Raw genomic sequence first — 21168 nt, 5'->3', positions numbered from 1 at the left:
ATAACGACATCGGCACTCGACAATGTATTGTCCAACGAGTTTAGAAATAATACTGTCACATAGTTGAAATTGCAGATACGAATGCATCATTGTCATGTATCCTCATTGGGCCAATGTTATCTCCAGATAATAAAAGACAGATATTTGTTGTATTATGATAAGAATAACTGATGCATTTTCTCACCATATCTTCGTATATAATATAATCGTACCAGCAAAACATCCGTGAGAAGGAACAGGCGTAAGCCTATTTGTGAACTATATCACGCGATGATGCTATTGTGGGTATAAATAGGAAGATCACGCGCAACATTCCGGTACTCTCTCGATTGGCGCAAGATTTTTCCAATGAAACGACTTATCGTATATCTGGCATTAGCTGTGTGCACGAGGTGTATTTCCGCATACTCTGCAGCACAATGTCCAGTCCAAATTTCGGAAAGTGAGCGAATTGACTGCCATCCGGAACCCGGAGCTTCAGAAGCCACTTGCAATAGTAGGGGATGCTACTGGTGCGAAACGAGTGACTTCAATAACCCACAGGGATACCCTTGGTGTTTTTACGAGTCAACGCCATCATCAGGTACATGTGGCTTGGAACTACTGCCAATGTGTGTGATGCCTGTCGATGCCTGTCAATGAATTACCGCCATATAATTGATACATTATGATATCAGGATGCGTGGACTGCTTTTGCAACAATAAAGTCGACTGCTACCCAGAACCTGGTTCAAATGCTGTGAGTTGCCTGGATAGAGGTTGCTTGTGGTGTGAGAGCCAGATTCCAGGCGAGCCTTGGTGTTTTTATGGTAAGTTACGTCACTACATATATTCAGACGTGGCTAAAGTTAAATTTATCTTCAATTACGAGTACAAGTAGCATTTTTGTTTATTTTTATCATTTTGCTTACAAATGAGAAGAATAGCGTATTTTACGTAACTTTATTCAATGTTCTACGTGGTATTATTTCCAGGTGAAGACGACTCTGAGACCTGGACTACGCCCGGAAACGGTAACTTGGTTTTATACATGCATAAATACCGCATTGAAAATGTAATTGTAGGCCTGTCGAAGTGCTGATCGGCCCTGCACTTCGACACTTCGACAGCACTTCGACAGGCCCCGCCAAAACGTTGGTCTCGGGCCCCTAATAGACTGATCATCCAAACTTCTGAGGGGCGAAGCCCCTTCCCCGTGCTACGGCTACTATAGACTTCCAGAAATTTGTAGGGCAGCACGGCGTGTCATGCACGAAGAAGTTTTCAAATTCATGATTGAGGTTTTTTCAATAATAGCAGCAATTGCATATCTTTTGAATTGTTTTTCAGCCCACGTGATCAAATTAACCAGTAGAGCTAAACGAAATGGTGCCTTCGAAAACTTAGGGCGTGCTACGTAGGGTTACCCTATTTTGGGATCCGGAAAGGAGGACACATTTCCCAGGCTGCAAAAGTTACAATAGCGGGTGATTTTGAAATTCATGCAGCAAATTTTATTGGGTTGACTAAAAAATGCTGGTCCCGAAATACCCGTTTCTAGTTTATGTTAGGTGAGTTGACTGTTGACTAAAAAAATGTCATTTTTAAACTCGACTCCCTGAATATACCCGTCTCTGGGCAATTCGGCTCACATTTCGATCTATTCGTGGTCTTTTAAGCTAAAAAGATAAGGACAAATTGTCAAAAAGGATGACATTTGGGCGACAGGAGGACGTAGGGTAATCCTAATGTTAATGAGATACGATCGTTAAATACATCTATACGGGGGCCCGTCGTTCTTAATTATTGATTATTAGGGCAAGTTTTTACAACTTTTGCAACTTTTTTTAAAAACTTCCGGGAGCCTCCTAAATACTTAGAATTTATGTAGTATGGCGTTTTAAGCTGTTTGGAGGAGTTTTATATTGCAACGTTTTGCAACTATTTAAATTTTTCCAATGAGCTTTTATCAAGTATTGCGCAAAATGTAAAGGATTGATTTACGAAACACGATATAAAATTCTTTGATTTGTTAAACAAACAGCTATGTGATCGATTAGCTGCATCTTAATGTTATCTTTGACGTGACGCAATGCTTTGTAAGCTGGAAGTTCAGCAACCCTAGCTCCGCACGACAGTGCCTGAACTATATCTACACAGATCGTTTGATTGACTCACTGTCGTTTAATTTTGAGGTTCTTACCCATTTCATGGACGCCCAGGCGAGACCGCCGAGAATTATATTTTCACTGGGACATCTTTTCAGGCAATTAATTTTGTTAAATTCACGAACACTTGATTTTGCGGCAATGGCTTTATGGTCAATTTTGCGGACCTAGAGGGTTTGGGGTATGGTATTTGACTTGTTTTATGAGTGGCCGCTTCGCATTTTGGCTTTTTGCGGAAAATTACTTCCGCATTGCGTCATTTTCATGTTGCGTATCTGCAAAGAAATTAATTTTTGGCGGTCTCGCCAAGACGTCCGTGAAATGGAAAAGCACCAAATTTGACAGCCCAGCAGGAGCTGACAGCGAATGCTGCTTGCCGTCAAGATAGCGTAATGGTTAAGCGTCCGGCATCGTGATCGGTAGGTCGTGGGCTCGATTCCCGACCGGGTCACACCTTAGAATTAATTAGTACACTGGTATCCATGGCTTCCCTGCTTGGCGCTGATGCATTACTGGGATAGCATGGAGGGGTGGTGCATGACTTAGAAAGCCGTAAAGGCTATATCTGCACTTCCTTGTCCAGCGGCATATGCACTCATGGTATACATATGCGCAGATCGTGTGTATGTGTATCATGAGTCGGTGTATATGCCGCAAAAAAACATCAAGGACAAAAATAAACTACGTCCTTTCCTTTCCTTCACACCTAAATAACATAAAAGTGGGTGCATAATCGATTGAATAGCGACAAAGAAACGAAACAAGCAGATTCCCACAAATCCTAAATCTGTGTTATACAACGGAACCTTTCGAGTATCTCATACCCTAATAATTCCAAAATTATAAATGTAACTTTTTACCGCAACTTTTGGTAAATTAAATGCAACTTTCTCACGATTTTAGTGCAACAAAAAACTTTCCCTAATAATTGCTCTGTTGAATGTTCATATGTCGTGACGTCCCGCCTGCTATATAGTCAGAAAATACTGGAATCGCCGAATTATGACTAAAAGAAAAAAAACCTTTCGTGAGACGCATAGGCGCCGAGTTATGGGGTGGCGGCCACCCCATACAATAGGATTAAACGCCCGCCGCGATTTCAAATCATCGGCGCTGTCAATTACCGTAAATAGCGCGTAAATGCCAACTACTTATCATTAACCGATACGCGCGCGAGCGCAGCTTCGTCGGCGAAGACGAACGGTTGCCAGTGAACCCGTCCCTCGGTGAACCCGTCCCGTGAACCCGTCCCTCGGTGAACCCGTCCCTCGGTGAACCCGGCCCTCGATGAGCTCGGCCCTCGGTGAATTCCGCCCTCGGGAAATTTTGAAATTAAGTGTATTAACAAGTATTAATATGAATTAATAAACTAATAATATTATTATCAACTGATTTGTCGATCTTGTAAGGAGGTCGGGGCATGCGTAGATCACGCAGTCACGGAGTGATCAGATCACGTGATCACGATTGCGTGGTCGGCTCATTGTTGAATTGACTTGGCGAGGGGCGGACGTGCGACGTTCGACATCCTCGTATCTGTTCATGACATCGCATTGGGTCTTATCGCATTGTATATTGTGTGTGACTTGTTCAGATGAAAAATATATCCCAACGATTGTTAGTGCTCACATATCAACCACGCGTGGTCTGCTCGTTATTGCAACTGTAGGTTGAGGTGGGGTGTTAGGGTTGGGTAGGGTAGGGTAGGGGGGGAAGACATTAGGGTTCGGTGAGTGGGACATTGGGTTCGGGTAGGATACTAGGGTCGGGGGAGGGGGATATTAGGGTTGGTGGAGGTGGGATATTAGGGTTGGGTGAGGGGGGATATTAGGTTGGGGTAGGATATTAGGGTTAGGGTTAGGATATTAGGGTTGCCGGAGGTGGGATATTAGGATTAGGGTTAGGATATTAGGGTTGCCGGTGTGGGGACGTTAGGGTTAGGATATTAGGGTTGCCGAAGGTGGGATATTAGGATTAGGGTTAGGATATTAGGGTTGCCGGTGGGGGTACATTAGGGTTGGGGTAGGATATTAGGGTTGCCGGAGGTGGGATATTAGGGTTGCCGGTGAATACAAAATTTCCCGAGGGCAGAATTCACCAAGGGCCGAGTTCATCGAGGGCCGGGTTCACCGAGGGACGGGTTCACCGAGGGACGGGTTCACGGGACGGGTTCACCGAGGGACGGGTTCACTGGTAATCAGACGAACTAGTGCTTGAAACGCCCCAATAAATTGTAATCCGTGATTAGTAATCAGACAATCGACGCAAATTCGCGTTCACGACGTCGATTTCGACACGTTTGCTCGAAGAAACACCATCTCCTCTCTCGACCAGACGAGCGAATTCACGTTCTCCTCCTAATTAAATTGTATTTGCGCCCATATTCGCTAACAAAATAATTCTTGAGTTAGTTCAGTGATAGTCTCTTTAATTGGAGGCTTGGAGCGCGAAATAGGACAGTGTGTTTGGGTATGCCTGCGAATTCGAAGTCATTCCTGCGCAAAGTGCGCAAACTGCGCATATTTATTACTCTAACAAGGCTTTGCCAACTTTTATCGGGAAATGCAACAATGCAGCTCAAATGTAGTTTTAATGAGCAAACAATTGTCGCGATGTCAGACTTGGAAGAATTACTGATTTAATGCGCGCGTTCTCGTTTGCTATCATCTGTAGGCTACTAATTCTTGTCTGCTTTATACACTCGTATTCCCTCGGTGTCACTTGTCAGTGTTGGATTTGTTATTAATACTGCGTATTGTGCAGTGCACGGCATTGAATTACGTTGTCAAATATTGATGCAACACGAGATTCTCGGTGGCGGAAATTCTGAATTTGTTCGATTAGTTTGAACGGGAACCTTCTATGTTCAAATAAACTTCATTGCTGGACGGACTCTACGAGCGCAACCATACCGCGGATCGAATTTCAAACCTTTGAGATATGTATTCCTATTGATAAGGTCGCCGCATGCGTCCATATTGCCGCAATAACACGTGGATAATTAAAAGCGCACCATTCTACGATCAAATTCGACTGACTGATCGGGGCATACGTAGGCCGTAGGCCCCGGGATGATATTAACCAGCGCATTGTCGGCATTAAAACCTTAAGTGTGTAGCCAGGGAGTTTCTCATTTATAACTAGAAATCCCGTTCTTTTGAAATGCCGAATCACTAATTCGTATTATTATAGATAACTAACTTATCGTAGGTTAGTTATCTAAAGCAGTGGTTCTCAACCTTTTTCACCTCGCGGACCGGTAAAATTTAAAAAAATATTTGGCGGACCGGCGGACTTCCACAAATTCATATCAACCGAAAATATAAAGTATGAAACCGTTTTCTGCAAGAATATGGCGCTACAGATTCAGATTTAGAGAGTTTTGATCGAAATTAGTTATGTTCATGATGGCATCCATGTGATTTTACGGCAGTAAGTCTGCTGATTCTAGGTAAAATGGCCTTGCTAAGATAACGTGCTACCGCCGAGAGTCGTTTACAGTCTTTCGCGCCGAAGGGCGTCGGTTTAACCGACCACGCCAACTCGAATAATTACTTCTCTTCGACAATATCCTGAGAAGAAGCGTTTTGGAGTCGAATCAAGAACCTTGTTGTGCTACCTTGCTCATTGCCCACTACCACCAGACTTATAGGCTAGCCTATACTATGAATACAATGCGCCGCACAAAAATACCTGACAATAACTCTACCGGCCATCCACAACATCAGGGCAGAAAAGGCATTTCGTCAGCCCACTCCCTAAAGGCGTTGGTCTTGGGCCCCCACAAGGGTATATGCCCGACCCCACATTGGGAAGGATGTTTTTACCAGTACTTGTGAGCCCATTCATTCTATAGGCCTACTCAGTGTAGGCATAGAGATTATGTAAATCGCGCCAAGCGCGAAATTTTTCCCTAATTCATGACTGAATCGGTCCATAATATTGGTAATTGCATATACTGCAATAAATTTGTATCGCCTCGTCTCAGAATTATCAGGTTTACCGGTAAAAGTGAGCGGGATGTCGTATTGGAAGGTGTAGGGCACGTACTTAAATAATTGAACATATTCAGGCGGCCCGGTTGGAGTAATTACTTCGTTGAATGTCATTATTTCGTGACCTACTGTCTGTAATATAGTGATAAGAGGCACACGAAAAGTATTCGAGTCAATAAATTCTTTACTGCTATGAATGTATAGTTGTGAAAGAAATACTGAATTGAATATATATTGAAATCGCCCAAACGTACTAAACTAAAAGTCGGGCTCAATTCCAAATTGGTATTTCTCACAGGCAAATAATTTTTTTCTGTGGGATGGCACGGATTGCCAGGACAGCAAAATTTGGCGCCAGCACTTCAGGCCCCTATGGACAAGCCTATATCTATATAGAAGTTTTCGGTCAACAAAGGGAAGTCCTTTTCGTCCCAGGTCGTCTCGTTGCCGAATTTATTGGCACAACTTTCGGGGTACCATGTTAGCCTAAACTTCATTATGTGTTGTTGCATCGTAGCGCGGTAACGGCTGTCGACGAAATGCCTATTTCTATAAATCATGTGTGGTCTTTATAAAGGTCACCCAATAAGTGCAATATTTCGAAAAAAAATTGAAAAATGTTTAAAAAAAAATCTATAATTTTATGTTCATTGGCGAAATGATTTAGGGGTTTGAAGTTGCTCAGTTACGATCCTGCACAAAATGAATGAATCGAAAACGAATGATCGCGCAAACTGCACGGTTCAGCGAATCAGCTCGTATTTGTCGACCGCACGTCGTCAAATGCACGTCTTGAACTTGAAGTCAAATCGAACATGTTTCCAGCCCTAATGTCACCTCACTAAGTTTTGAATCAGTTTGAAATTTGATGGTTTATTTATTTTATCAATGGAAAAGTTTTCAACATATTTCATCTTTAAATTAAGGTATAAAAGTGTAATATACCTGGCGGACCGGCAGCAAGGTCGTCGCGGACCGGCGGTTGAGAACCACTGATCTAAAGTATTATCGATCTCGAATCATTTGTATGCGAAATGGGTCATCGATATCTCATGTGCACTATCGTCGGTGGTTTGATTTAGCGCGTCCGCATGCAGGCCTGCTACCGCTAGCAGAAACACTTTCGCCAAACAGTAACAATCTCCGAGTGTAATATTGTTCATGTTTATGTATCTCTTTTATTAAAACTTATGTCCGCATTTGAACAAATTGTGCTCGTTGCCATTGCCGAATCTGGGTATTTAGGTATGACTAGCGCACCCTGTAATTGTAATTGTTGCGGTTTGCGGCATGTCTGCAATTTCGTTATCAGCGTAACCTTGCTGGCCGATTGCACAGTTCGATAAAATTGATCACTACTATGTATTTCGCATAGCGTACTGATGCTGATTTCAGCAAACCAACGACTCTGGAAACGTAGATTCCATCGCTCGCTCTGAGAAACACCATCTCCTATCGCGATTTGACGACCAGATAAACGCTTACCTTCTACAAAGTAAGGTGCATTATTTGCATCGGTGAGGGCCGAAAGCCGCGTTTCAAATATTTTGTGAACCATTTTTGTGATAAATATTCTCGGAGCGCAAAGCTGAACAGTGTTTTATTGTGTGTGTCTGCTAGCTGTCATTTATTCCAGCGCCTATCCAATTATGCTATGCGAACGTAAATTGTGAAATGCAGCAATGCAGTCAAAATCCATGTTTGAATCAGCAACGAATTGTCGCGATGCGAGCTATTCAATACTAAATAAATCCATTGTGTTGGCGGTGAGGAATACTGATTAGCCGCGCGCGTTTGTAGGCTAATCATTATTCTTGTCTGCCTTTCGTGTTCCAGAATTGTCGCGCCGTGTTACTGCTAAGTCCTGCGACGAATGCCGACCGCGCGATAATCAATGACCTAATTCATCAATCACCTCAGCGGGAGATCGCGTCGCGTTACATTGTGCGATGCGATATGCGTGCACAGACGATTCTCGCTAATTGGTCGCGGCCCGCGTAACATTGATGATATGATTTCTTGAATTGCAACTGAATATTAGCGTCAAAATGGTCATTTCAAAAGGACGGGCTTTTGCGTTTCAAAAGGAGGGGTTCCGACTTCCGACACCCCCCTGGCTACGCGCCTGCCGCCACCCCATGCAAAAATAAAAGTCGGGTCCTATGGTGAGACGCACAGGTTGACATTTCTTGCATAATCATTTTGCCAGGTTGCCATTTAGGCGCATATTTGAACATTTGGCAATTGGAAATTAAACATACATATATCAAGGTCTTGGCCAACATGCGGCGGTCATTTTCGGCCTAACTTTTCTCTCAGCGAATGTGGGGTCTCATGTCGGGAGTCGACCGGAATATTTCATATGTCTCGGAGTGTCGTAATGATAATGGCCGGCCCGAATTTCATATTTCTATAAATTCGATTTTCTTTGGTGGGGTTGGGGTATTGAATTCATAACAAAATCAAGAGATGTAGCGACACGGAATCGCGAGAAATGCGAAGAAAATTAGCAAGTTTTAATAGTTTCACCAAAATACTCTATAATTGATGTTTATTTACACAATAATTTTGGTCCCCCTTCGAGCTTTCCCCATCAATTAGGGGTTTTGGGGTGCGGCACTTCTGACCCTACAGTGGAGTACAGTACAGCGCATAGTGTCTACCATAAAATGCACCACCAACAAGCAACAAGTAGGATGTTATAGATATAGATATCCATATACTTCAAATCTGCCCCGAGGGGGATAGAACTGACATTTCTATTTCTTTACTTTGAGAATAGTTTAACCGTGCCCGTCCCTCACAAGGTAGCTGGTAGTATTGTGTGCGTAGCTGGTAACCTGTATTGGGGCTGGGACAGAATAATGTAATCCAGTGGTTCTTAAAAGAGGACGTATGGTAACCCTAATATTTAGGCTATACAAACTTGAGTTGGTTATTTCACAAAGTATATAATTATGCACGTTAACGCATCAAAATTGTGTAGGAGTAACACAAACGACGAAGACGACGACTGCTGCTGCTGGAGGTGATGGTGAGTGCATGGTTCCAATTTATTACCTAAAATAGTTGCCATTTTGCATTTCTTTCTATAGGATGCTCCACTTGCTCTTGTTCGAAGAAGGTAGATTGCTTTCCGGAACCAGGTTCTTCAGAAGCTGGATGTGCAGCGAGGGGCTGTCTCTGGTGCCCCTCGAATACTGGTGATCCTTGGTGTATCCATTGTTAGTGACAAAAGATTAAATGAGACTACTGCTTTATCCGTGGAATTTTTTCTTAGCCGATGGTACAACAAACCCGCCCGATGTTGGATGTCAAACAACCATCGAGGAATCTGCACGCATTGACTGCTGGCCCGGTGGAGGCGCTAGTGAACTCGGTTGTGAAGTAAATACAATGCCAACAATAATCTAGTTTTCTAGGAAAGCATGGTTATCGGTTCGATTTTCAGGAAGCTGGCTGTATATGGTGCGAGAGTAACACTAACGGAGTTCCGTGGTGCTTTTTTAATACCACCGACTTGCCACCTGGCATTCCCGACAACGAAAGAGTCAACTGCATACCAGAAGGCGGTTTCAGTCCCGCCGAATGTGAGAGTAGAGGATGTCTTTTCGCATCAGTGGAGTCGGCGAGTGCCCCGATGTGCTACTTCCCGGTAAACCTTCATCTTCTTGAAATTTGAAAAACGCACAAGACACAATCGAGGACGCTGGACATAGATAAGCTATACTACAACGACAATGACACATATCATGCAGTTCATTAGCCTACTTCAATTTAGTCTGAGCAAATTCAATATTTCCACATCGAAATCTTGATCTAGACTCGACATCACAATCAAATTCATAATTTTATTCGGTAAAATCCAAGTTCATATTCGGCAATGACCCAATTTCGTTGAAATGTCGCATTTAAATCATATCGGCATGCTCCATCGAAATCATAATCCATTACAGACAAAACAACTTTGGCTAGTTTTGCAGAGTTCTTTATTTTCATATAAAAAGTATACATGTTTACACTCATAAATAATAATGAACGGATATACCGTCGGACAAAAGTACTAAAATCACTTGTCAATCAAAATCGTTGTGAAATAGTAACTGACTTCACGGACAGGATGCTTTGGGCAATAAATAGCTGACGGGAGGGAATGGAAGTCAGCGTTTTGCTGCGTGTTTTGGGATCTTGTGATGGATTGGCGTGAGAGCTATGGAACAACAAATAGTTACAAATGCGCTGATCCAAATATGATGAGCTTTGCTGCGCATGTCAGCTGAAAAATTCGTTCTATAGTTTTTTAAACATTGATAAACTCTCCTTATAGGATAGTTACGGATACAAAATGGTCGGCCAACCAACTGAAACTACCACTGGCTATATGATATCCCTGGTACGAGTTTCAGCCGGCAGTTTGTTTGGAAACGATGCGGAAAATTTAATCCTGACAGTTGACTTCGATACAGACTACAGGTGCGAGCTGAAACCGAGCAATCATACAACGAATGGGATTTTTATTATATTAATTCAGGGTTCATTGGAAGTTCATCGATGCGGACAACGTGGATCGCTTTGAAGTCCCATTTCCTATTAACGACGCAGGCAACGGGGGCATGGCCAGCAATCCACTGTACGACATCGTTTTCGACAACGAACCCACGTTTTCTTTTCAGGTGAACCAAATATCTCTGATTACGTGTGTTGATATTATGTTGACATCTGTCTGTTACAGATTATCCGAAAATCGTCTGGAGCCATATTATGGGACACCTCACTCGGTGGACTGACGTTTAGCGACCAATTTCTCCAGATTTCCACTTACGTTCCACCAGATCTTACCGTCTATGGATTCGGTGAAACTGAACATAGTAAACTGAAGGTAATTCATGCATTCAATACCATCCAATACGTTTGCAGTTACTACGAATTATTGGTAGCCCAATTCTAACGTGGTACCAATCTTGTCATATGTGACATAGAATCAGAGATGGTCAGTAACGAAGTATAGCCTACTTCTACTTTTTCGGAGTACTAAAGCAGGCTTTGCGCACTTTCTCTATACTTACTAATGTGGTTATGTTTTTACACTACTTCCACTTCTACTTGACTAATCTATAGGCAAAACAACTTACTTTTTACAATCTGGAGTTTTAAAAAAGTAGAAAATAATTTTGGGATAACTTTGCGTCGCTTTTATTATTCATTGATTACCACCTTCTAAAATATGCGACCCTTACACCTAATCTACTTTTTGAAACTACTTAATTGAGTACTTTCCATACCTTTCATTTTCTACTCCCACCTGCAGTAGTTTTGACATGTCTTGGAACTCGCTACTTCTACTACTTGTGATTGGGTAGTAATTTACGACGCTACTTCTACTATAATCTCTCACTTGCACGATCACTTTTATCGAATCAATATCCCAACTTCGTAGCGGCGAGTAGCGTATCCTGTCTTCCGCCGTAACACCAACGGGAGGAGTATTCCTATTGCAAAACTTATTCCTATACAGTTCCCATATCCTTATATCAGAAATGACGACAAAATTGAATGGATCATCCCATCAGACATGTGTTCGTTATCGCTACACTGTAAATCCATGGATCGAAAAATTGGTGGATTCATCGGATTTCCCTCATGGGGTTGGGTGTAACGCCACTTTCAGGTACCAAATTGTACTTTCCCACCCCTCCAAACGGGTGTGAATGAGTCAAATACAACAATTCATATGAAGATATATCTCAGGAGTGAATAGTGGGCATATGTTGTCGTGTAACACCCCAATAAATCCAAAAAGGTGGTATATATACGTAAACAGAACACACTACACCCCTTGGGACGTATCGATATATGAACTGGTGTGTAAAACACATTTCACTCATTGGAAGACGGTGGGGAGATAATCCACAGCTGCAACACCAATGGGCTACGGGTTCGAGTCCGACCGAGACCAACTATAGAATTTTTACCTAAGTGTCGGGGGTTTATCTACGCTCCTCCTCGTCATCTCATCCGTGTAAGCGGTGTCTTATGAAAAACCTAGAAGTGGGCCGTGCTACAAGTCGGCAGGTACGGAATAAATATATGAAGAAAATTGGCATGGTGTAAATGACCTGACCATAGTAATCCACAAACACCATGAATACCACAAACAACAACTATACCCATTGTAAGGGGTTTGAAAGCACAATATTCATACCTGAAAATTACGGTAGCCTGATTCCACATTATGGTGTAAATCTGAAATATACACTTATTTTCCACCCATCAACTATATATGACCGTCTCAGGCATCTCACATTGTGACACGACCAAACTAAACTTTTCATCAATATCATCATTTTCCAAATAGCCCTTCTGGCAACCTCAAAATGCTACCCTGGCTTATACGATTAAGGACCACCTGCATGAGCGGTGTGTTACAACGGCCAACGGCCAAGAGCAAAAGTGGGCAGTGTTATAAATATGCAGCGATTGTGCACTTTTATCTACAGCACAGTTTCGATTGGAGCGCATGGGGAATGTATGCTCGTGATCAACCGCCAGCTGGAGTCGGCAATTTGTATGGCGTTCATCCGTTCTACATTGGTATCGAGCAAGACGCCAATTCTCATGGAGTGTTGTTTTACAATGCTGCTGCGCAAGGTAGGTATACTTGTGTACTGTAACGGTCGCGAAGATCAGCCGAAGCGAAAATGGTAAGTGCATACCATCCTACGTTAATAAGTGCACGCATCATTTGAATCAAAATGTTGTGTTTAATTTATACCGTGGTGTAAGTCTGAGATACGTTCGGCATTGTTTGGTCTACCACGGGTGTATATTCACACCCGTACATTACGGGTGTGATGTGAATACACACTATTTTCGCTAATTGCGTACGACGACTGCAGTATATTGCCTCAGAGAGAAAGATATTTATTGGATACGTTTGTTAGTTCTATAACGAAGTATTCCAAAATACCCATATACTTGGAAGACTTCGATAATAAAAACGTGATACGAGAAAGTGAATGGTCACGTGACATACCTTGGTGCTGATACAATTAGGGTTGTATTTATAGCAAATGGTGTTTTAGACAAATGCCATTTACTTTTTTTCAAAAGTTGTATAAGTATGTCAAAATTATGTAAATACTTTCGTAAACATATGTAGTAGGAGCCTTCGGACGACTTAAACTAGATATAGTCGACGTATATGATATGGAATGGTTGGGACCCTCGAAATCGCCGATGGTTCAACAGTTATATTTTTGTATCACTGGAAGGGAATGGATGTTCTGGTGATGATGACGGCCGACCGTAAAAATGCTGCATGACGATATAGTCCTGGTCAAACATATTTTTGAATCGTTTATGACAAGGGCCGGAAACCTCTATCGTCAAAGGATCCTTATTGACCCTTTACTTTCAATTGAAATTCTTAAGGAGCCATATCAATGTTAATCCACTGTGGCAACCCAATTTAAACTTCGTGACGTCGTGGCTGAAGAAAACATGCTTTAAACAAGTGGTTTTCAACCTGTGGGGCACGCCTTCCTTGGGGGGCGTGAAAGAATCTGAAGGGGGCGCGAAGAAGCAGTCAACTGAAAAAAAATGACCTCCAATTCAATCGTGTTTCTCTATATACAGACCGAATTTCATATTTTTGAATTCTCTCATCAACAGGCATAACCTTCCATGTTTGCTGTTGTCTCATGTTGTGGCTACATCATTTTCAAATAATGAAAAATTGATGTAGGCTATGAATATACCAATCAATTCTTGCCACCACCAGGTTTTGTTATGTGAAATGATACAGCATTAAAGCATCATAATTGCGAATTTTTAACGAAACGCAAAACTTGCATTGCGATTAGCGGTGACTAAAAAGAATGAATTATATCTATATATTCGCAGATATAACATTTAGTCCAGCTCCTGGACTCATCTATAGAACGATCGGAGGCGTTCTCGACTTCTACATGTTTCTGGGTCCGGAGCCCAACACCGTCATCGAACAGTACAACCAGGCAATCGGTTTGCCATTCTTACCGCCGTATTGGTCGCTCGGATTCCAATTATGCCGATACGGATACAATAGTTTAGACAAGGTAAAAGAGACAGTAGCCCGAATGGATGCGTACGGAATACCACTGGTAAGAACTTTTCAATGTAATTCGAGTAGATTTATTGAAAATAACGGATGCGATAATGTGCGAAGGATGTGCAATACGGAGATATCGATTATATGGACGAACAAAGGGACTTTACCATCAGCCAGACTAATTATAATGGGCTTCCGAATTATGTGAAAGAACTCCAAGCGGGAGGGAAACACTACGTTATTATTCTGGTAACTTTTGCTTATTTAATCCATTTTCCTTGCAATTTTGAGAGATTCTATAGGCTGCTACCTGTCTTCCAATTGGCAGTGAATACAACCGCTCGTCCAGATTTTATTCACAGGCTATCATTGATGCCTATAGTATATATTATATATGTATAGTATGTAGGCCTACTATTGCAATATTTTTTCCTGTTGCTGACGAGAAAGTCTGTTTCTCCATCAAATTATATCTTCTTTCTAGGATCCGTGTCTGACGGCCGACGACCCGCCTGGTGCCTATCCTCCTTATGAAAGGGGAGTAGCCGCAGATGCATACGTGAAGAACAGTGACGGTACTGATGCTTTGGGAAAAGTAGGTTGTTTATAAATATATCGAACTTGAGTCCTGTCCATAATCTTTTTTATTATTAAATGTTCCATAAAAGTAGAGCCAACGAGCTGAAAATTAACTTTCGAGGTTTTAAACAATGCGGTTTTACGATTTCTTGGACTAACTTTTTAAAAACATTCTTTCTATACTTTCTGAATAAACCTTTATTGTGAGTCGTGAATTCACACTGTCCACCATATTAGCCCATCGCCTGAAATGGGTAAAATTGAAACATATATACAGCCTAATTATATATATTTCCGGGAGAAACGAATGCAATCCTAGCTGTTTGTGAAGTGAACACAATGCTGTGACGAAGTCACGACGAGAAAGCAAACCATTCAGAATTTGAGAGAATTTGTAATCGTGTTGGCTCGCTAGAACGCTGTATCTCGTCGTCAGGATGGCCGAGTGGTCTAAGGCGCCAGACTCAAGGGCGTAGCTCTTACTCGTATACGAGGCTGAGGATTCTGGTCTCCGAATGGAGGCGTGGGTTCGAATCCCACTTCTGACACATTTTTCTTTTGAAATATTCACCTACTTTCGAAGAGCTTCTTGGAGGTACAGAACTTCAATATACAATTAAATAGTATATTCATATTGAAATGAACCCGAATATTTTCGGCTGACACTCGTCGGGGGTAATCGTCAGCAACTAGCAGAGAATTGGAAAGAACATTGTATATCAACAATCGTATCACAAAATATGACGTCACCAGCATAAAATTTCGAATGAGAGAGCGTTCAATGTACTATTTTTAGGTGGTACACGAACTCCTTTTGTTGACAGAGTTTTGGTTGGTGTATTTAGATAAAAGTTGATTCCAAGGCACACAAATGGAATTGTGAACGGCCTCGCCCTACGATTCGAAATCGGTCGTCTCGTTAATTATTCGCACAAATCGGATTATCCAACAGATGTTTGCCGATGGCAGAATTAATGGCCTTTGATCGAAAGCCGAAAATATTCGGGTTCATTTCAATATGAATATACTATTTAATCACCTACTTTCGCTTGATATATGGGTAAATGTGCATAACTTCTGGCAGAATTTTCTTCATAATAACAATCACTCGCATCTGTTTCGTAGGTTTGGCCCCCCGGAGACAGCGTATTTCCAGATTACTCAAAAAGTTCAGCAAATGTTTGGTGGGGAAACGAATGTGAAATCTTCCATGACACTCTACCGTTTGACGGAATATGGATTGTAAGTATTTGGCGGTTATTCTTAATTGCAAACGCCAACTGCATTAGCCCAATGTAATACGTTAGCCAATACATTTTCCTGTAATGGCAGGCCATTTTATTGATATTGCACTATAATAGTGACGATTTTTACGAGACAGGCTGTAATGACAAATGCTCAAACCAGAAAGCTTGATTACGGTCTTCCTCGGCTTGGACCCATCGCTAAATATAAATAATGATACAGAAACTAATTCTGTAAATATTAAAATAATAATAATAGAATCGCTGATTATTATTATGTATTTATTGATCATTCGCCAATTTATAGGACATGAACGAACCAGCTAACTTTGTCACGGGTAGCACCACTGGATGCAGCGACAACAACCTCAATTATCCACCATACCACCCACGTAAGGAAAATCGTACACATCACTCCCCTCTATTTCACTTCTAATCATTGCCGTACTTTCAGTTATCTGGGGCGATGTACTTGCTGATAAGACTTTGTGCCCAGATATGCTACACGATGCTGGGACACATTATGATACGCACAACTTGTACGGCTACTTTGAATCGGTGGCTACTTACGAGTAAGTTTTCTGATGGAAATTCTCGCATTTGGTTTAATATAGCCTATAGAACCGCCGATTATTGTTGCATACATTTCTTTCTACTTCGTGTTATGATATGATTCTTGACATTTATTTTTCTCTTAGCGCTGCCTACCAATCTACCGGTAAACGGCCTTTTGTTGTCTCACGAAGCACATTCCCTGGCTCAGGAAAGTATTCAGCTCACTGGACTGGCGACAACAATTCCGATTGGACTGATTTGAAGAACTCTATCATTGGCATGCTGGAATTCAACATGTTCGGAATTCCCTACGTAGGTCTTTTGTTTGGGAAATTGCCGTGACAGTTATAATCAGTGGCCGCAACTTTCGTAATTGCAGGATAGGTCTTCGCGACTAACGCAAAATGACAAATGACGCTACAAATAGCTACAATATTCGAAAAATATATTCAGCAATTAATGTGATTGCTATTGCATGAGGTTGATATGACGATATCACACATGAAAGTGATGCAAACTTATATCAAAACGACTTACTATTTTTCATAGTTCAAGATGTGAAAAATAAGTAAACGTGGCAGTGGTCTAAAAGTATCAGTATAAAAGCATAAGCTCTTGGGTAAGTACTGCAAGCATTCAAAATCTACTTGAGTACTTCTAAAAAGTATAAGTATTTCGTACGCATTGTAATTCGAAGTACTGCCTAATAGCTTTAAATAAATAGTAGGCTATTCTTAATATATAGTATTTGTTAAGAACTAGTTTAGTTAGTATGTGTATGTCTATGATGTCGGGAGCGCCGTGCATCAATATTTAATGCATTTTGACTATAAGACACCGAATTCCAAAACTTACATGCATGTTCTGTAGAACCTCATAATTGTTTACACCGAAACATACACAGGTTGGCGCCGATATTTGTGGATTCAACGGAAACGTAAACCAGGACTTGTGCGCGCGATGGATGGAGTTGGGATCGTTTTATCCGTACGCGAGAAATCATAACGGACTCGGATATTCAGAGCAAGATCCTGCAGCTTTTGGAGACCTGTTTGCTGCAAATGCCAAAGAAGTGTTGGAAATCAGATACACCATGCTGCCATACCTGTACACTCTTTTTTATCATGCGCACACTAAAGGTGATGGCATACAATACATAATATGGCAATGTATCTATTACTTTGCGTTGCATATACTAGCTGTGGGAATTTTTTCTTACGTTGCAGTTCTCTTTCTCTATACTTGCATATAACCTAATTCTTCCTATTGTGTACTCTTGTAATTCAATTTTACATATTTGTAATGCCCAGGAACTGGAGTGGTGAGACCTCTGTCGTTCGAATTCACATCTGACTTCACCACCCATGATATAGACGAGCAGTTTCTGTGGGGTGACGCAGTTCTCTTTTCACCGGTTGTCTACGAAGGAGTGACCAGTGTTGATGCGTACATGCCAGACGCAAGATGGTAATCAAATTATTTGCTGTAATTTTTCCGTGCGGATGGGAGAAATTTCGTTCGATTGTTATAGGTTCGACTTTGAATTTGGCGAGGAGGTTGGCGTACGAGGAGATTATGCAAACCTGGCAGCACCTGTGGGTCATATTCCTATTCATATAAGAGGCGGATATGTTATACCCACTCAAGTAAATCTCACTTACAATGCTGATCAGTAGCATATATCACGGACTTTATCCTTCAGAAACATGCCGTAAACACGGTACAGTCAACGAAACTTCCGTTTGGCTTGATAATCGCCCTGGACGACACTGGTAGTGCAGCCGGTAGCTTCTATTGGGATGGCTTGGATGTGAAAGACTCTATACAAAATCAGGAATACGTATTGCTTGACTTCTCTGTTCAAAATGTAAGCCATCATCAACTTTATCTGCCCAAGATATCTTTGAGAATAGGCTGACTGAGTTGGTGATCAAACCTAGCCTTACCAAATGCTTGACGGTTCAAAAATAAAATCTTTTCCTTCAAATTTTACAGGCTATACGATACAGTACGATGCGATACAAATTTGGCTCAATTCCAAACTGTAGAAGCGGAGCTGTTGTAGTTGGAAAATTTTAAATTTATTATATTTTTATTTATATTACCAGTTACCCTATGAAATTGTTAAGTTGTCTACAAAAATGATGCAGAGCAAATTTGGCTCAATTAGGACCAGTACAATTTGGAGAATTTTTTTTTATTTTGAACAAACCTGGTCAACGAACACTAACACACAACTAATACACACAACTAATACGAATACACACAAGCGTAAACGTAGCTTTGATTACAAACAAATATTGTCATATTTCGGTTAAGCTCACATTGATCTTTTTGTTGGATTTTGATGACTTTCAAATCCAATTTGTGACGTGATATTAATGACAATTCATATGAATTCACCTCGATCGTCTACAGGCTCTGGTAACATTAGACATACATGAATAATGAATATATTTTACATGACTTGACTTAATTAGCAGGGGAAGGCGAAATAATCATGCAAATTGAACATCTGAGATATAAAAATGCGAATGGATAGGATCAACTGCATTGCATATAGGCTATACAGTACCCGATACAATCTCTTGACCATTCAACAGGGAGTACTAACGACCAGCAGAACCGCGGGCTCAAATTTTGATACTAGCTCACTGCAGCTTGGAAGTTTGAAAATCTTTGGAGTGAATGGGAGTCCTTCGTCTGTGAAGATTAATGGTCAACCAGTAACGTTCTCTTATAGCAACAATGTAAGTCACTATTAAGTTTGATTTGGTCAGCACTTTCAATGTATCTATTGCTTCGTTTAGGCGGTAGAGGCATCCGGAATCACCGGGCAGACACTTTCCGAATCCCTTGTTATTGAATGGTGAGGCTGAGAGTTGAATTAAATGTACGAATAAAGGTGCGATGTTCTAGTTTTCATGGGATTTAAATATTAAAGCACCATAAAAGTTTTGAAAATTGGAGATAACAATAAAACATCGAAAAGTCCGACATTTCGTAATATCTCTTCGAGCACAATGAGCAGAATAGTTTACAGGCATACAAGCTGATATCGCGAAGTCGGGCAATATGGCAGTATTGTGATGTGAGGTCAGGAATATCTAAATATCCCTGTGTGAGGTGAAGATACATTGAAGTACCATCGCTACCGGTGCTAAACTAACAAATTACATACATTACATATATTTGCCAATTATACATACATAGATACATATATATCATTTCCAGAGATGGTCAGTAACGAAGTACTTCTACTTTTTTAAAGTACTCAAGTAGTTTTCCGCTACTTGGTCACTTACTCGAGTAGATCTAATTTTCCGCTACTTCTACTTCGTAATATTTTGTGATCTACTTAGTTACTTTTCGCCATTTTCAGTTTGTCAAGTAGAAGAAGTTTAATCCTCCAATCAGAAATATAGCCTGGGGAATTTCGTGGCTGTTTCACTGCGTATCGACATATAATTTTCATAGAAGTTGAGAGTAAAGCCCTGAATTTTCGTCGCGCTTCACACACAGTATATATGCAGTGACCAGTATGATTTCACGAAAGTATCGATGAATTTAATTTAGGTAGTGGGTTGCGTGGTTCCGTTCACACCGCATTGTCACCCACATGAAATATTTCATCACAGTTTATATATACATGGCCCATCATAACGTTTGAAACTGATGTTTCACAATCTAGCCTTCACTTATCATATCGTAATCTAGCAGTCCATGGCGTGTCCTAATCAGGTATATATATATCCCTGGTCCTAATCTGGAAAAGTGGACACTGACTTTTTTTTTTGGCTTTAGACCTGTTTTAGCATATCACCTTTTTGAAACTTTTCTGGACTAAAGACATGAAATACATTTTCCGCTTTTAGAAGTAGTATTTATATTTCTCTTTCAATTTCCAGTATCATACTTTGAGTTCTAATTAGTTTCACTTCTTTTGTCTGGCGAACATACATGTTGAAGTATAGAAGCAAGTGTAGTAATGCCTTTAATTTCCGGAAATAAAGCTATACAATAACAATATGACATTTATATGATCCACCATATTTTTATCAACGTTTACTGATCGCGCTAAGTGCTCACATCGTATCCGATACAACTTCTCCGTATTGCTCTTCGACTAAACTACGGGCCTTATAATATGGGGAGGGCGCCACACCATAGTATTTTTTAAAACGGGCTGTTCGAGTAAACAGAGGATTAGTATCGCATTCCCATATCAATACTAGCATTTTCATCCCATGATGCGGACGAATGCTTATGCTGTCGAAAATTGGATACCTGCTGGTCTAAATAAATATAGATCAAGCTCTGCGTCTTTCGCATAGCTCAATTTGCAGCTTTTGACAATCCATGCGAACGAATTACGATCGTTTTCACGACTACTTACTTACTTGAGTAGATTTAAAGTCAGTCAATTCTACTTCTACTTCAAGTAGTTTTAGGTTGCTTATGCAGAAAGAACTTCTACTCGTACTTGAGTAGATTTTTTCGCCGCTACTTGTACTTCTACTTTAGGAGCTTTCTTGACTACTTTGACCACCTCTGATTAT

General features: G+C 41.1%; 1 protein-coding gene and 1 non-coding gene across 2 annotated transcripts; both read left to right on the top strand.

Moving 5' to 3' along the window:
- The first annotated feature begins 309 nt into the window (after window positions 1-309).
- LOC145453732 (lysosomal alpha-glucosidase-like) lies at window positions 310-19573 on the top strand. The gene is made up of 24 exons (XM_080331714.1): window positions 310-583; window positions 678-809; window positions 975-1013; window positions 9129-9176; window positions 9238-9366; window positions 9423-9529; window positions 9594-9797; window positions 10470-10615; window positions 10674-10815; window positions 10875-11021; window positions 12640-12790; window positions 14045-14283; window positions 14349-14480; window positions 14716-14826; window positions 15936-16052; window positions 16362-16446; window positions 16509-16626; window positions 16753-16921; window positions 17514-17748; window positions 17920-18076; window positions 18141-18255; window positions 18312-18476; window positions 19213-19359; window positions 19420-19573. Exons 1-24 carry the CDS (start codon window positions 349-351, stop codon window positions 19480-19482), a joined length of 3333 nt encoding a protein of 1110 aa, XP_080187840.1. The 5' UTR covers window positions 310-348; the 3' UTR covers window positions 19483-19573.
- On the top strand, window positions 15242-15358 carry Trnal-caa (transfer RNA leucine (anticodon CAA)). Its single transcript has 2 exons — window positions 15242-15279; window positions 15313-15358. It is a non-coding gene; the product is annotated as a tRNA-Leu (tRNA).
- Window positions 19574-21168: the final 1595 nt, after the last annotated feature.

Source organism: Botryllus schlosseri, chromosome 13, assembly GCF_051294905.1.
Source record: "Botryllus schlosseri isolate E-star chromosome 13, Bs_hap1, whole genome shotgun sequence".
NCBI classification, from domain to species: Eukaryota; Metazoa; Chordata; class Ascidiacea; order Stolidobranchia; family Styelidae; genus Botryllus; species Botryllus schlosseri.
This window is presented reverse-complemented; position numbering and strand designations above follow the sequence as displayed.

What these genes read in the sequence shown, in the direction of transcription:
- LOC145453732 (XM_080331714.1), top strand. Translation starts at nt 349, where the DNA reads ATGAAACGACTTATCGTATATCTGGCATTAGCTGTGTGCACGAGGTGT. An exon ending in CTGGACTACGCCCGGAAACG is followed by an intron (nt 1,014 to 9,128) that starts GTAACTTGGTTT and finishes AAAATTGTGTAG; the next exon opens with GAGTAACACAAACGACGAAG. An exon ending in AACACTACGTTATTATTCTG is followed by an intron (nt 14,481 to 14,715) that starts GTAACTTTTGCT and finishes TCTTCTTTCTAG; the next exon opens with GATCCGTGTCTGACGGCCGA.